This window comes from Pseudorasbora parva, chromosome 14, assembly GCF_024679245.1.
Source record: "Pseudorasbora parva isolate DD20220531a chromosome 14, ASM2467924v1, whole genome shotgun sequence".
NCBI classification, from domain to species: domain Eukaryota; kingdom Metazoa; phylum Chordata; class Actinopteri; order Cypriniformes; family Gobionidae; genus Pseudorasbora; species Pseudorasbora parva.
In genome coordinates, this window is record NC_090185.1 from 15,576,382 (window position 1) to 15,593,611 (window position 17,230).

The window sequence follows — 17,230 nt, forward strand, 5'->3', positions numbered from 1 at the left end:
GACATATAAATGAAGTTTAAATTTGTTACTTTGCTAAGTTTCATTTTATACCGAGTCTCACAAGAAACGATAGGATTGAATTTAGCCGTGAACCTAGTTTCCTGTTTGAGTGCACTTACTATAACATGGCGTCAGTCACTTTCTTCATTTCTTTTCAACTGTATTGTCCGGAAAATACAACTTAAGTGCTATATAAAATGAATTTCTGTATTTTTAAATGGACAGGCTTAAAAAATAAAATTGGTCAAGCTAAAACAAAAACGCATGTCATTCACTTTCACTCGAGAGCGCGACCTGCAGAGTGGATGAGCTCCTCTCAGCTAGAGCATCTACGTCACATTTTACTGGCAGTTTCTGATTCGTTTCTCCCACGTTGTCACAAGCACAGTCGCGCAGTGAACCATCACGTCCTTTTACCGACAGGGGTGGGCTCTCGGTTAAACCGAACCCTGTCGAACCGGGGCTGTTTGGTGTCGTTTTGATCCGGGATGGCGTTCATGGAGCAGCAGCCGCAACCGTTGTCCGGGAGGAAGCCGCCGCTGGACGACACCGTGCCGCTGAGCGCCGTGATCGAGGCCAGCCAGAGTTTACAGTCTCACACGGTAAACAGAACCACCGGAGCTTCTCGAAGAGAACGATCTGGATCAATTAAACCATCGTATCGATTATAAATGCGCATTGAAATGCCAGCAGATCAGGATTAATGTGGCTTTAACGTCAATTATGATATTGTTTTGATGTTCAATATCAAAACAATTGTCGATTGAAATCAAATTAATCAAATTTCTTGTGAAAGATGACTGTTTATCTTGTTTAATGTTTGTCTATAGTCGCTACAGACTGGAACTATACATGTAAATGCAGTGAAATGTCGTTTAAAAACGTAAAAAAAAACGTTCTTTTTAATTTAAACATTCAAGATTTAGCAAATCAACTTTGATTATAAAATATATATTTGTTTATTTAAAATAAAATATGCTGAACGCAGTCAACTTTTAAAGAAAAGGGAAAATTTATATTATTTTTAATATAAATTTACATAATGTTTATGTAAATATTATATTAAGAGGGTTATTTAGTAAAAAAAAATATTTAGATTTGAAGTAAACAATTTAAAAGCATTTTCCAGACAGACACCATCTATGTTGTAGATCTCATGTGACATTTTAACTGGTCTGGCTCTGTGCTTGTGGTTTTACGGGCGGAATTGGAAAGAAGGGTCATAAGCATTTGGCTAAAAATTTCCTCGTGCTGCGAAACCGAAGCCACAACAGACAGATACGTGTATTTCCTTTCTCATTTATTCACTTCTCAGGGTCAGTCATATGAAAGTGCAATCTAGTAAACCACTTTCGCTTAAGTGAACTCTATTAAATGTCTTAAGTTTGGTCAATCTGAGAACTCAGTCTAGATTAACAACTACACCTAACTTATCATTTGTTATTACGATTGATTAAATATATGTTGTACTCTGAAAGTAATTGATGATCTTAATACACACAAATAGTGGTAAAGTCACACACAGTGGGTGTTGTAGTGTTTCAGTGCATTCTGGAAACTGAGTACCTTTGCTCTTGTTTTAATCTTATGGAAACTATCAGGTGACATTTTAAAGGAGAGTCAAACATTAATGAGTATAAGCATTTTGACATTACTGTAAACGCCAGGGTCACCGTGAGGGTGTTGCAGGGTTTCTGGAGACTCGGTTACGTTCGGTATTTTCACTTCCTGATTTGATATTGCTTCACTCTTTCATGAATTCTTTCATAAAAAACACAAATCTGTGACGACATGATTCCGGCCTCTTGAATTCCCAGTAGTTGTGATGAAATAAAAAACAAAGATGGGCCTGTTTAGTTGATTTTCCACTAGTCAGGCTGGGGGCTGAAGAGCAGCTAAACCAGTTCTTCAGCAGGGTCTTGTTGTTGTACTTATTTTAATGTAGATATTTCCTTGTTTGGATTTGGTCATTATTAGTTTGTCTCTATTAACAGGAGTATATCATTCGTGTCCAAAGGGGAGTTTCCACAGACAACAGTTGGACGGTGAGTTAGGACTATCTGTCTGCCTTTCGCTGACGCTGTTGCTGTCTGTCTGCCTCTCTCTCTTTTGCTGTCTGTCTGCCTGTCGCTCTCTCTGTCTGTCTGTCTGTCACGTTCTCTTTCGCTGTCTGTGCATGCCACGCTCTCTGTCACTGTCTGTCTCTCTCTCTGACACTACCTGTCGCGCTCTCTGTTGCTGTCTGTCTGCTGCCCGTCGCTCTGCCTGCCGCTCTTTCTTTTGCTGTCTGTCTGCATGTCGCTCTCTCTTTCGCTGTCTGTCGCCTGCCTGTCACGCTGTCTGTCTGCTTGCCGCTCTCTCTGTTGCTGTCTGTCTGCATGTCGATCTCTGCCGCTGTCTGTCTGTCTGCCTGTTGCTCTCTCTGTCACTGTATGTCTGTCTGTCAGCCTGTCGCTCTCTCTGTCTGTCTGTCTGTCTGTCTGCCTGTCGCTTTCTCTGTCGCTGTCTGTCTGTCTGCCTGTCGTTCTCTCTGTCGCTGTCTGTCTGTCTGTCTGCCTGTTGCTCTTTCTGTCGCTGTCTGTCTGTCTGCCTGCCTGCCTGTCGCTCTCTCCCTGTTGCTGTCTGTCTGCCTGCCTGCCTGTCGCTCTCTCCCTGTTGGTGTCTGTCTGCCTGTCGCTCTCTCTGTCACTGTCTGTCTGCCTGTCGCTCTCTCTGTCACTGTCTGTTTGTCTGCCAGCATCCCGCTCTCTCTGTTGCTGTCTGTCTGACTGTCTGCCTACTGCTCTCTCTTTTGCTGTCTGTCTGCATGTCGCTCTCTCTGTCGCTGTCTATCTGAATGCCTGTCGCTCTCTCTCTCTCTGTCACTGTCTGCCAGCCTGCCACGCTCTGTCAGAGCCTGTCTGCCTGTCAGGCTGTCATGCTCTTTGTCGCTGTCTATCTGTCTGTCTGCTTGTCTATCGCTCTCTCTTTTGCGGTCTATCTGTCTGTCTGCCTGCTGCTCTCTGTCGCTGTCTGTCTGCCTGTCTATCGTTCTCTCTTTCGCTGTCTGTCTGTCTGTCTGTCTGTCTGTCTGCTGCCTGCTGCTCTCTGTCGCTGTCTATCTATCTGTCTGTCTGCCTGCCTGTCGCTCTCTCTGTCGCTGTCTGTCTGCCTACCTGTTGCTGTCTATCTGTCTGTCTGCCTGCCTGTCGCTCTCTCTGTCGCTGTCTGTCTGCCTGTCACTCTCTCTGTCACTGTCTGTCTATCTGTCTGTCTGTCAGCCTGTCGCTCTTTCTGTTGCTGTATGCCTGCCTGCTTATCTATCTATCTATCTTTATGTTCAGAATGACTGATTGTAGTCCTGATTTTTTCCGCAGGTCATCCGCCGATACAGCGACTTTGACATGCTGAATAATAGTTTACTGGTAAGCAAATTGTTAGAACAAGCTTCTTTTAAAAAAGGATCCGTGCCCATATACATGTTTGACGGTTGCTGTTTCCAAATAAATGCTCTTTCATCAGTTCAAGAGTAAGTATGAGTCAATCTCTCTGTGTTCATAGATTTCTGGCCTAAACCTGCCACTTCCTCCTAAGAAGCTGCTAGGAAACATGGACCGAGAGTTTATAGCCGAGCGTCAGAAGGGTCTTCAGGCCTATCTGAACCACATCACGCGTCACCATGTCCTCTCCAGCTGTGAGCTGGTCAAAAAGTTTCTCGACACTAACAATTACGCCGCAAACTACACAGGTAATGCAAACAGGGTCTGTTTTAAGACTAAAATATATGATTTTGTGCATTACAATTTTTCTACAACTCACCCCTTCCTTATTTTTCAGAAATAGCCTTACAGCAGGTGTCCATGTTCTTCAGATCCGATCCAAAATGGGAGGTTATTGAGCCGTTGAAAGATATTGGTGAGTAAAGCTGTACAGTTATTTGGTCAAATGCTGGCAATTTCCATCTGATTGCATATTATTATATAATATAATGTAATATAATATATTACATTATATTTTATTATACAGTACTATAATATAATATTATATATTATTTATTAATACAATTTTTGGTTGCTTTTACATTGACCACAAAAGATTAATGTTGTCAGCCTTGACATTCATCACAACTGTTAAAGTTAATGATTTACGTTTTATGGATTTGTTTCTCATGATGACGCACTGTTTATATTCGGATCCCAGCGTCATGCGCTGCAATTCACTTTGACACATTGATGGCTGCTGACAACTTGATGGATTTCAGAGGCTCATGGGAAATTTTTCATCCTCTGTAAACACAGCCGAGATAGACTGGGTAAACCCAGCCTGATCTGCCGGCGATTTGATTTCCCTCTACATTCATTGAAACCTCTACAATCATTTTTATCCTGCTTTCTGCCACTTTTGCAGGAACCAATCACAGCCTGGCTTATCCACCGGGTACGCTATCGGCGGGTTTAACACATTGGGCCTCTTGTGGTCTGATTGGTTCCAAATTACGTACAGAGTAATTTGAACTATGTCCGTTGATTATGCCTCTGGTGGTCTGATTGGTCGAAGGACTATCAAATTACATACAGAGTTATTTGAACTATGCCCGTTGATTATGCCTCTTGTGGTCTGATTGGTCGAAGGACTATCCAATTGCGTACAGAGTTATTTGAACTATGCCCGTCGATCACGCCTCCTGTGCAGTAGAAAAACTGAGCAGACTCCAGACTAATGCCAGACAACAGCCGAGACATTTGAGGAGAAACTTCTTTCAGAGGGATATTTATTAACGAATATTTTAACATTTACCTATTAGAACATGTTCAGGGAATTTTACTGCAAAATTAAAAAAGAAAAAATTAGAAATTAAAATGATATTTTGCTAATAAAGCCTATTTGTAGGACTTTTTGCATTTTAGCATTATTTCATGACAATTAAGCTTTTTTCCTGCAAACTGTCATTACCGTCACGCAATATAAAAATCTCATTACTTTATAAGTACTGTAATGCAAAAATAATGTTGATTAAATTGTTTAATTTAAAAATGAAAATGGAAAGGGTTTGTTAAATTGGATGTTTGTTTGTTACTGTATTACGGTACTGAGACTGAATTTTTTTACACATAAATATACGTAAATGCAATGGCATTAATATATATAATTTTATTTTATATTATATTGTTTTTGTTGGGTTTTTGTTTTTCAATTTGGGGTGAGATTTCAAGTTATTAATATTTATTCAGTCACTTAATGTCTGTTTTTTTTATAGGCTGGCGATTAAGAAAGAGGTACTTCTTGGTCAAAGACAAAGATCAGCCCAAAGAGAAACAAGTATTAAGTTGGGTAAGTTTCATTTTGATTCATACAAACACAGATCAAAAACTTTTTGTTGTTGTTGTTATATTCTTGCTCTGTTAATCCAGCACTTTGTCCCTCAACTTGTTTAATTCCCATTATTATGTAATCTTTAATCAGTACATCTTGTTATTTGTACTCAACACCAGCTTGATTGGCTGCACAAAGAACTTAACTAATTTACTAATCTCTCTTGACGTATTTGTTTTCATTCTCTTCTATAATAAGCCACGGCATTGTGTGACCCTTGTACTGACCGTAATGTTTCCTTACGAATTATAGGTCGATTTGGGTCCAGATAAGTTCTTGTCCGACAAAGATCTCCAATCTGCAATGAAGCTGCTTCCAACGTTTTCTGTAAGTCTTAAAAAGAGTTGTGGGGTTAAAATCGTTCATATATGGTTGCACAATTGTTGTGAGTGTGTTGTTATGGTGTTGCTAGGGTTTTCTGGTGGTTGTTAGGGCCTAAAACAAATTCAAGTCCATTTAGATTGCAAATCAATTTAGCATAAATATTATAGTAATAATAATTATTTATTATTCATCTAAACATGGTTGCAGTAAAATTATCTTTTAGACATTATTTTAATGATTGTTACACAGTATTCCCCTGCAATTATTGTAATACTAATATTGTATAGCTGTTAAGGAGAGCCGGTACACTGTCGGGACTGAACTAAAAGAGCCTGTCTTTGTGTTCAGACCCGAATGTTTGGATGTTTTGTGTGCGAACGCTGTCATGTGCTCTTGTTTTTCCTGCTTCCTCAAGTTCAGCAGCCGTACCGCCAGATTAAACCGATCACTGAGAGCCCAACTCTACAAAAGACTCCATTTAAAGTCATGTGTAGACATCCCAAACACGGGTTAGACACAGTGTTATTTTAGTTTTGTATATTTGCTATTATAGTGACTGAAGGGGTGATAAATTGAGGAATTAACTTTCCCTTGAGCTTTTGATATATAAAAGGTCATGGTAATATAAGAATATTCTGTACATTTCAAAGCAGAAAACTTAATTGTTCGTCAAAGAAAAGGTTTTATAGACACAAAAAACTGCTTCAAATGTAAAACCGCTTCAAATGTCTATGCTGTTGGCTATCGTCGCGTGAGTAAACATCAGTAAACAACACGATTGCGTGCTTCGTCATTCAAATGCGCTAACGGACTCCATTGTTGTTCTATGTATAACGTTACACTAGTCTGACGTGCAAAACCGTTTTGCTTGCTACTGCTAAGGTTTAGTCGCATACAATAGTCCATAAACCGAATCATGTCCTCATAAACTGCGAGTAAACACACACAAATGTTGACAGGCCACTAAATACAGTGCATACCACAGAGACGGACGTCCTGCTGTTGCTGTTTCTCCTGTTCAATTTATTTCAGCCTCAGATTTGATTCTGGATCATATCTGTATTAGCTGAGATAGCCATGGGTTTCTCCACGCTTGGGGAAGTCACCGTTTTGTGCGCGATCGTCATTCTTTAGCTCCGCCCACACGATACGCCTCCAGGCGCTCGTTTTTTTCCGGAAAGACTCGGTACAGCCTATATTTCTTTTATAAATATAATAAAACTAAAGACTTTCGGAGATATTAAGGATGCAATACTACTCTATAGGTACTCAAGATTGACATGAGATTGACTGAAACTGAGTGTTTCACCCCCCCTTTAATGTTTTTGCGGATCCGTGTGAACGATATTTTTAGTACACTGTTGTTGTATAAATGTACCCTTAGCTTTTATTTACTTCCAGTTAGTAATTTTAGTGCTTCAACTTCAGCTTATTTCAGTTAGTTTTCAAGGCAATTTTTTTCAGTTAATATTTTATTTTATTTCAGTTAGTTTTCAAGGCAATTTTTTTCAGTTAATATTTTATTTTATTTCAGTTTTTATGTAAATTAATAGAAATGTTTTTAATAGCTTTAGTTTTAATTAAAAGGATAGTTCACCCAAAAATTGTCATCATTTACTCACCCATAAGACTTGCATTAATCTTCGGAAAACAAATGAAGAATTTTATTGAAATCTGAGAGATTTCTGTCCCTCCATGGATAGTCTGTTAACCCAAAACTCTGAAAGTTCAAAATGTTTATATAGTGGTTGTAAAACACCCCGTTTTACTGAATTTACCTGGATCAATTTTTCCCAGGAACTCAAGTTTTTATTCAAATAGCAAACAACTCTTACTGCACGCACCTCAACAGACTTTTAAAAATGGTGGTTGATATAAAATGCTGCGTGGAGTCAACTAATCAAAATGCTGAGTGAACCAATCACCATGCTCAGCCCAGTCTCCTCAGTCTCACCACCAAAAGTTACTGATCTTTGAAAAAGTACTATACGAGCAGGGACTTTTATCATTTAGACCTTGGTCCTTGCGGTACCACCCCAAAGTTCCTACGGTGGCTAAAGAATTCCATATGATTTGAGATGTTTAATCCGAGTCTTCTGAACAGACATGTTCGCTTTATGATGAACAGTTTTATTTTAAGCTATTCACATATAAACACTAATATGCGCACATTAGATATGATAAATGGAATGAGCCTCATTGGTTCTCATGCTTGACTTTCCATTTACCTATAAATGTGTGCTCAATGCATGTTCTCTGATCAATGTTTACATGTGAATAAAAGCCTAAATTAAATCTGTTCATCAAATAAAGTGATCATATCTCTTCAGAAGTCTTGGATTCACTTGATTCACAGTTTCAGGTTTGGTTGAATAGACTTTTAATAGAGGGACAGGGATATCTCGGAATTTGTTTTTAAAAAAATCTTCATTTATGTTCCAAGGATGAACTGAAGTCTTATGGGTTTGGAACAACAATTTCCCTTTAATGGTTACTTCAAGGCAAATCATCAGTCATATGAAGGCAGACATCTGATCATGATGTCTACATTCCAGATGAGCAGATTAAAGCAATCCAACTGAGATACACGGTAATGAGGAATGCATGACAAGGCCATTTCTGACCTTGAGGCTCATGGGAAAACATGCAGGAGGTCTGAATTCTAGTGTTCATAATGTCATAGCAATTGGTGTGGAAAAAGCCTTCTCTTCCTTGCTAATCTTCAAGTCAAGAAGTTCCAGATGCCAAAGATCAGACTTTATTGTTCCAGTCAAACAAAGCTGAGATTCCAGCTGTATATCTAACAATCTCACTCTTACATGTTTAACCAATGAGCGTACATTTGGTAATCTTCAGCTTTTATGAACCTAACCTCCTTTCGCCTGCCGCAATTAATTCCTAATCTTTCTGGCTTCTCTTTAATAGTGGCGTGCCACCAACTGGTCTTTTTTTTTTGTAAATCATCAAGAGATTATATTAAAAACCATATATCAAGAAAGTTTACATAACATCTAAATAAAAAAGAACAGCTTAATATCATTGTACTGATTAGTGTGGTCCTAGTGACCTAAAGGCAAAGTGAGGGCTAATGGTTCCTGTTTCATTCCTTTTCCAGGCTTTTCTACAAACCTATCTTATATGACTAATAAAAAATATACTATATAGTACCTAGCAACCAACCAAAACACCTTTTAGAAACCAAATAGCAACACTCTGATAACTCCAAAAACATCCTAAAATTGTGTCAGTGACTTACATGGACAAAAACATTTAAAGAACAAGTTTAGTTGAAGGTGTTTGTGTTTTTTCCCCCCATAGCATTCAAACATCGCTGCCGTCAGTTTCGCCACTAGCAGCGAATCGTCTGCACTAGTCATTAGAGTTTTCAGCGAGAAAGGAACGCTTAGGGATCACATTTGCAAGGTTTGTTTTCTTGACAGACTCATCAAAAATGTATTTTTTTAGATTGTAACTTTTAGCATACTTTACTTTAATTTGAATTCTGTTTTGAATTGTGTCGATCCTCCAGGTGAAGCCTAAAGAGCCCTTTCTGAAGAAGTACTGCAACCCCAAAAAGATCCAGGGTTTGGAGCTGCTGCAAATCCGAACATACGGAAGACAGATTCTGGAGGTCTGTGAACACATTAAACAGTTTATGTTCAGAATAACCAGTTTCCGAAGAAATTAGCTTGATTTTTGTAGACTTGTTTTTTTACTGTGCGTGTAAAGCAACCTTTTTTATTTAATATTTCTCAAACATCCTGTCTAAGGTTTGGTTTATAGATTTGTGCTATGACTATTCTTTTTGTAAACAAATAAATGTAGCCTTACTGAGCATTAGAGACTTCTTTTTGAAACATTAAAAAATTATATATGGTAAATTTGAGTTGGCTAACTATTATTTTACCTCAAACTTTAACATACGTTTTTTTTCTCTGTCGTATTTCTAAATGTAAATGTAATTTCTGTTTTATTCCAGGCACTCAAATTTCTCCATGACAAGGGTTTTCCGTACGGGCATCTCCATGCGTCTAACGTCCTGATCGAGGAGAACACATGTAAATTGTTGGATATAGAGAATTCGTTACTGGGGCTGCCGTCATATTACAGACCATATGTAACACAGTTCAGGAAAATTAATGTAAGATATCTTTATAATTGTTATAGTACAAATTAAAACCAAATGTACAAATTAAATGATTAGATATTGATTAATAAAATGTCTAAATATTTGTTATTTTTAATATAAATAATTATTTTAGTATTTAACTTTTTATGAAATAATTGTTACAGTAAATAGGAATTATTTGTATTTTCTTATTAATATTAAATCATTTAAATACTATATTAATAATTAAAATGTGCAATGTTAAAAGCTGATGTTTTTTTTCCTTTATCAGACTACAGAAAGCATAGACGTCTACTCATTTGGACACTTGCTTTATGAAATGACATATGGCCGCCCGCCGGATGCCGTGCCCGTAGATCAGTATCCTCCGGCCCCGTTCCCATCTGTAGGTCAGTATGATCTTCTGTTCACCTTAAGGAATGTTCTCTGGAGTCAGTCCATATGTAATCTGCAGAAAAAGTTCTACTTAAAGTGCCCCTATTATGCTTTTCAAGTAATGTGTAATATAACTATTTGTTAATGTAAAAGGTCTGCAAAGTTTTAAAGATCGGACTGCACAATAAATAAAGTTATGGTCTCCCAGATTAAAGAACCTAAACTTGGCCACACTGCGTGCACTTTCAAAGGATAAGGACTTGAATTAATACAGTTATACGAACATCATCGTTACTGTTTGTATCAAAGGTTGAGGAACATCCTGAGCTGAAATTCAGATATTGCAATGGGCTTCACAGCAGGTTAGACCAATCACAACAGACTGGACTATCTGACCAATCAGAGCAGACTGGGCCATCTGACCAATCAGAGCAGAGTAGAATCCTTTATCGGACCATACACTGAGAAAAGAGCTGATGCAGCAATGTATATTATGAGAAAATTAAAGTGTTTTTTTTTTTTTTTTTTTGCATGAATGTAAGTATATTGTAAGAGACTTCCAAAACAAAGTTAGGAGCCTTTAAAACAGCATAATTGGGGCACTTTAAACAAGGTAAAATATGCTAGACTAACTTAAACCGTAATCAGATTAGCCAAAGTATTTCATACATGAGCACACAAGTGGCACATAGGAGCACTGAACAGATTACTGTCTGTATGTGGAAGGCATGTCGTATGTATAATAGGCTAAATCAATAATTACATTAGTTGTAGTTCATTTAATAAGTTGAACTTGCCTTTTCAAGCTAAAAACATGAGCTGTTGCACGGTTTACGCAATAGTTAACAGCCTACAGCAGGAATCCCAAAGGGTTTGGGTCAAATGTTTGTAGTTAATGTTTTAATGTAATGCATAACTGTTTGTTTTCCATTTTCCCACAGTCTCAGTCCTTCAGTCCATCCTGTCCACAGAAGCTTGCAAAACAGGAATGCCAACCGTTTCCCAACTTCTACAAACACCGTGAGTTACGATTGTCAGGCCTGCTTGTGCTCAGAAAAGAATCTCACAAAAGGAATAAGAAATTTTACAATTTGCAAGTTTTGTGAGATTTGTCCTGTGAGTCATGAGTACAAAGCAGTCTTCATTTTTGAACTGTCACGTTACTGTGAATCTAAAGCATGTGGTTGAAAGCCGAAACGCAAGCGGTTTCTGAGTTTGACTCTTGTTTTAACAGGTTATTCAATGACGTGCCGCTGTATAACTCAGAGAAACCCCAGTTTAAGGTAAACAAAACAAACTGAAGTACAAAAATATATATATGAAGCTAATCATTTTTTTAGGGTTTTTTAGTTTTACAAACTAATCGTTTTTTTTTTTTTTGTCTTTCTTTCCGAACTACAGATCAGCTCAAAATTAAAAGAAGCTTTGAAATCATCTAAAGAATGCTTGGAGAAGCGTCTAGTGGAGGAACAGAGGACGGTTAGTGCCTTGATTTGTTCACTTTTGGTCTCTTGTGGAAAAAGTGTTTGTCGCTGCATTCTTAAGGGACGTTAGGCCACAGTGTCGCAAACACACATTATGCCAATTTCAATCTAAAAAACTTAACTAAACATGCTGTCCTGTCCAAGTCTGATGTAACTGGAAAATCCTGACAACTTTTCTTCAAAAGTCCCGTTAAGTGTATGGAACCGAAACCTGGTGTGTTTTCAGATCCACCAGCACAAGAGGCTGACACGAGCGCAGTCGCACCACGGCTCAGAGGAGGAGAAGCGCAAGAGGAAGATCTTGGCCAGGAAGGTACATGAGTTTCAACGCTTTACCATAATTAGGATTCACACTGAACCACTGTTCTTAAAACCAAAATGCCTATTTTGGTTTCAGAAATCGAGACAGTCGACATATGAAAATGAGGAGGATCTTTCTGTCAAATACAATAACAACTCTGGTAAGTTTCATTTATGATCAAACTTTCCTTTATTAATAAACAACTGTAATTTATTGCCAAAATGTATGTTTTGGCAATTTTTCTCAATTATGACTTGCAACTGCAAGTTTATATCTCACAATTAAGTTTTTTTTTTTTTCTTGCAATTGTGACCCTGGACCACAAGCCCAGTCATAATGGTCAATTTTGAGATTCAGACATCATCTGAAAGCTGAGTAAATAAGCTGTCCATTGATGTATGGTTTGTTAGGATAGGACAATATTTGGCCGAGATGATCTGGAATCTGTGGGTGCAAAAAAGTCTAAATTATTGAGAAAATCACCTTTAAAGTTGTCCAAATGAAATCCTTCGCAACACATATTACTTATAATAATATATGTTGTTATTGGGGCCGGGACTTTAACGCGTTAATTAAGATTAATTAATCTTAATTATAATAAAATAATTTATATGTTATTTATAAAATAAATAACATACTTTTATCCACACTTATTTTGCACCGCGGAACGTTTTTCAATGAATGAGTTTCGACGGACCGATTATACTGGAACACCAACTAGCGCTCCGGAGTCACGACAACAACAAACCATAGTGAACATGAACGAAGAAGCTGATGAGACTGCTTTGCTTGGCCCTGTGGATGGGAAATTTGTTTTAAAAAACGAAAGGATGGAAGCGTCGTCAAGAGCATGGTTGTGTGCAAGCTATACAACAAGGAATTTGCGTATCACCGCAGCACACCAAGCCTCAAATATCACAAATATGCTTTTGCTACACTTAATGGCAAACATTGCACTGGTCTGCTGGACTGAAATAAATAAACAATATTTTGTTGATTAAGCTTATGTATTCAGTCATTATTCAATGGTATACTAAAAATACATGTGAAAAATTACTTCTCAGTGTTCTCAGGTCAAATATTTATATGGAATTAAAATACGATTAATTTCGAATAATTAATTACAAAGCCTTTAATTAATTCGATTAATTTTTTTAATCGTGTCCTGGCCCTAGTTTTTATATATTTATGGTAGGAAATTTACAGAATATCTTCATGGAACATGATCTTAATATCCTAATGATTTTTGGCATAAAAGAAAAATGTATTATTTTGCCACAAATATATCCAATGCGACTTATCCCATACGGTCCAGGGTCACAATTCAGAGTTTATATTTTGCAAATCTGACCTTTTTTGTCACAAATTTGACACACTTCTCTCAATTCTGACTTTCGTGCAGTTGCAAGTTTGTATCTCGCAATGGTTTTTTGGTTTTGTTTTTTTATTGCCAGTTAATATCTCACAATTCTGACTTTATGACTCATAATTTGCCTTTATATCACGCAATACTGGGAAAAAAAATCAAAGATAAAAAGTTTTTTTTTAATTCAGTTGCATGAACAAACTTCCATAAACTTGTGACTTTTATTGAAGCAAATATCATCGCTAGCTAAGTCTTTAGAGGTTTATCATTATTACACAACAATCTGATTTTGAATGGCTTTTTTTACAATCAGCACCCTTCTGTTGAACTTTATTACTACCTGATCAGAGATAAATATGTCAAAAAATAAATACAGTAAAAGAGCACAGTAAAAATTCATATTATTGGTCTTCTAGCAGGTTCTGGGGCGAGTTCACCTCCAACCTGCCCGTCCTCACCCACTACTCTACTAGGTACGTCTCGTTTATAACTGTCCATCCTCCATCATTATATAAACTTATAACTTTCTTGGTTTGTGCATCTTTTATCCAAACATTCCCTCTCATCAGTCAGTATGTCCAATCAAAACAATCAAAGTTTTCCTTAAATATCACAAGTGATTCTGTATTTATACATTTGTTGCATGATGTGGTAAAATGTCTTTGACTGTATCTCACAGGCGCATTAACATCATCTGATTTTTTGTTCTATCAACTAGAGATCAATCATGACCTAATCTCTCTCATTTCAATGAGCAATCATCAAATTCCATATGAAATCGGTTGCAATCTCCATTCATCTTACCAGATCATTAACATCCAATGTGTCTCCTCATTCTGATATGTTCAGTAATGTGTGTGTGTGTGTGTGCCTCTCTCTCTCTCCCCCCCCCTCTCTTACATGCTGTCTTCAAAACTAGAGCATGCACCATTTTGAACGTGTGTGGGGTAAAGTAATTCAATAATAATAATCTATTTCCACTATAAAGTTGCAGCTCACCCTCCCTCAGTAGTACGTTCCGATTCCCGACAGCAAAACTGAGACGCATGAATATTAACGCATGCGAATGAGGTCTTCCCAGCCTACTGAGAAGGGTTAATGCAACTTTAAAAGTTCACAATCTGCAATTGTCTGTCAAGGCACAAAATTGGGCTTTTCAGAGGGTAAATTCTCGTTCTAACAACAAGCACTTTGTTTTTGTGGATTGTGATGGTTGTTTTTGTCTTACATATGCAATGTTTATTTTAGTAACTGATAATACTTGTTTTTTTAAGATACCATTTTTTAGATGATCTTTTGAATGAAGAATAAAAAATGTGATCTTAAAGCAATTGCAACTGAGCGCAGCTAGTTTTTTTGACGATACTGGCATCTTGCTGATTGGTTCAGAAGGCATGATGAGTCATGCTGTCCTGCTCTGCAAGAAGATGATTGGTCAGTAAATGCTGACAGTATCGACAAATTAGCGTTAAGTATTTAAAGTCAACATGAAATGGAAGTTTCCTTTCTATACCTCATATTTTTAAGTATAACATAATTAATAAATAATTATATTTAAATTATATTTTATCACATTATATAGTATGCTGCATTCACTATATATATATATATATATATATATATATATATATATATATATATACATGCATACATACATACATATTATCATAACTATTATTATAAATTAAAATATATATTGCATTTATTTAACTTTAAACCCTTTTGCACTATATTCAGTAGCCCACTGTTATATTCATGTAATTTTACCCTGTGTGCTGTATGTAAAATTAGTGTTACCTTTATCTTTATGTGAAAAATATCATATAGACTTCAGGTTTATATTGGCCACAAAATCGATATTGGTCACTAATTACTTTCATGTTGACTTTAAATGTTGCATTTTGTGGTAAGTGTATAATTCTAAATGGCTGTTGCATTGTATCGCTTCCTATTTACATACCGCAGAGGACTGTGAGTAGGTATATTACCGAAACGCGACCGATCTTAATGGACTGATTTCTGATTCCGGCAGGAGCACCTCCAGCGCCTCCTCTTCCTCCTCCTGCTGCTGCTCCTCCTCCTCCTCCGCCGCCCCCTCCTCCTGGGATTGAACCCGTCCCTCCGCCCCTCTCACCTCCCGGTGCCAATGGCGCAGGCCGGGGTGCCCTCCTCAGCTCCATCCAGTCCTTCAACAAAGGCAAACTGAAAAAAGCAGATACTGTTGACAACAGTACCCCACGTTTGTGAGGGGGGAAAAACGCTCATCTTTGTCTTAGTGCAATTCGTCCACTCTAAGTCTTTTAGCAACTTGCGTCTAGCAGTGAAGAGTGACTGTTTGTATCTGAACTTCTTCAATGTTTGTTTTATTCACATTTAATTCCAACGGAGCCCTGCATTTTTTTTTCTCAGTATAACATAAACAATTCTGCTTGGACCAGCTGTCATATTTAAAAAACGGACATGCGCACTCATTCGGGCGACCTACATTTTAAAGTACTGACTTTTGAAGACACAAGTTGGTGGAGAATGCGGGCAGCACATTTACTTTGAATGGCAATGTAACTGGATTTTACTATTGGTTCATAAAACGAGTGATGTTTGATTCTGACGATGTATTTCAACTTTGGTTATGGTTTATTTTGGAGGGATTTGAATGATATTTTTTTAAATGTTTGCCACATTTACCATTGTGCCTACAAAAGCTGAGAGCGTTCTTTGTTCTCTTCAGTTTTTTTCCTGCGGAAATATTGAGCTACATTGTTCTAATTTTCTTTCAGAAGAAAGTAATATTCGTATCCTGTTCTGCAAAATCACAATCAACATGTTGCACAAATAGCGGCTATTAAACGATGCGTTTATCATTTATGCCCCTTAATGACACAGCCGCTGTACCAGATAAACAATGGCTTTGATTTACCACTGACATGATTATATAATGGCCATGGTGATGTCACTTACACCATCTAATCCTATTGGTTGTTGCAGTCTGGTGGTAAATGGAAGTGATTTCTTGTCTTGCACACATATAGGGAGAAAGTAACTTCTGTAATTCATGTTTATGGCAGGATCCTCAGATTCATTTGTAATCTAGAACGATGTATAATACAATTTGTCTTTTGCTCTTGTAACTGTAAACTCATTTGTACATAGTCATACAGACAGTGAAAACATTACAGCTAAATACCGTAATGCATATTCCTAGCTTTGTTATTATCGTGGGGGAAGAATTTAATAATGTTTTCATTTTGGCTACAGCACTTTACCACTGAATATTTAGCAGTGGTCTTGAGAAGAATAAATGTTCTAAGTTTACAGAGAGATTTATTGTATGTCCCAGGACAGGAGAGGAATCATTGTGTTTGATAATGAAGAAATTTGCCACTGATAATTGCCTCTGTACAGTTGCCACAACCGTTGTTAAAAGCACTGGAGGTGAACATCCTCAAACTGCTAAAAGAAATGTTTCCCCTGTTCTAAAAAAACATCTTGTATTGGCAATATTTTAAAAGAATGGTCTTGTGCTTTTAGTTGTGAAGTAAAGACAATGGAACAGATCTTGTGTGGTTTAATTCCTTCGAACTAACATAAACTAGTAAATAACGATTATGTAGTAATAAATATAGTGAATAATATATATTAGATTATTCTATTAAAAAAACATTTAACAGCTGTATATGCACATGAAAATGTATACATAGATAAATTGATCTATGTGTGATACACTTTATTCATTTTAAGTTTATTGATATATTGTACATTTAACTGGCATAAGTTTTTTTTACATAATAAATGTGTGAATATATATCTATATATATGTGTGTGTTTACAGTATGTATGTATGTATGTGTATGTATATATATATATATATATATATATATATATATATATATATATATATA

At 37.0% G+C, this 17,230-nt stretch overlaps 1 protein-coding gene across 4 annotated transcripts; it reads left to right on the forward strand.

Annotated features, from left to right (window-relative positions):
* The first annotated feature begins 142 nt into the window (after positions 1–142).
* On the forward strand, positions 143–16,885 carry pxk (PX domain containing serine/threonine kinase). 4 transcript variants are annotated; one of them, XM_067415609.1, is made up of 19 exons: positions 143–602; positions 1,995–2,045; positions 3,357–3,404; positions 3,541–3,727; positions 3,817–3,894; positions 5,237–5,310; positions 5,605–5,679; positions 8,995–9,099; positions 9,206–9,307; positions 9,656–9,817; positions 10,077–10,194; positions 11,122–11,200; positions 11,415–11,463; positions 11,582–11,659; positions 11,891–11,977; positions 12,062–12,125; positions 13,751–13,804; positions 14,251–14,278; positions 15,364–15,503. In XM_067415609.1, the coding sequence occupies exons 1-18, from the start codon at positions 489–491 to the stop codon at positions 14,265–14,267; spliced, it is 1,542 nt and encodes a 513-aa protein (XP_067271710.1). In that variant the 5' UTR covers positions 143–488; the 3' UTR covers positions 14,268–14,278; positions 15,364–15,503. The 4 variants fall into 4 exon arrangements, with proteins under 4 accessions (XP_067271710.1, XP_067271708.1, XP_067271709.1 ...); XM_067415608.1 differs by having other exon boundaries at positions 146–602; positions 13,748–13,804; XM_067415607.1 differs by lacking the exon at positions 14,251–14,278 and having other exon boundaries at positions 145–602; positions 15,364–16,885.
* The last annotated feature ends 345 nt before the right edge of the window (positions 16,886–17,230 follow it).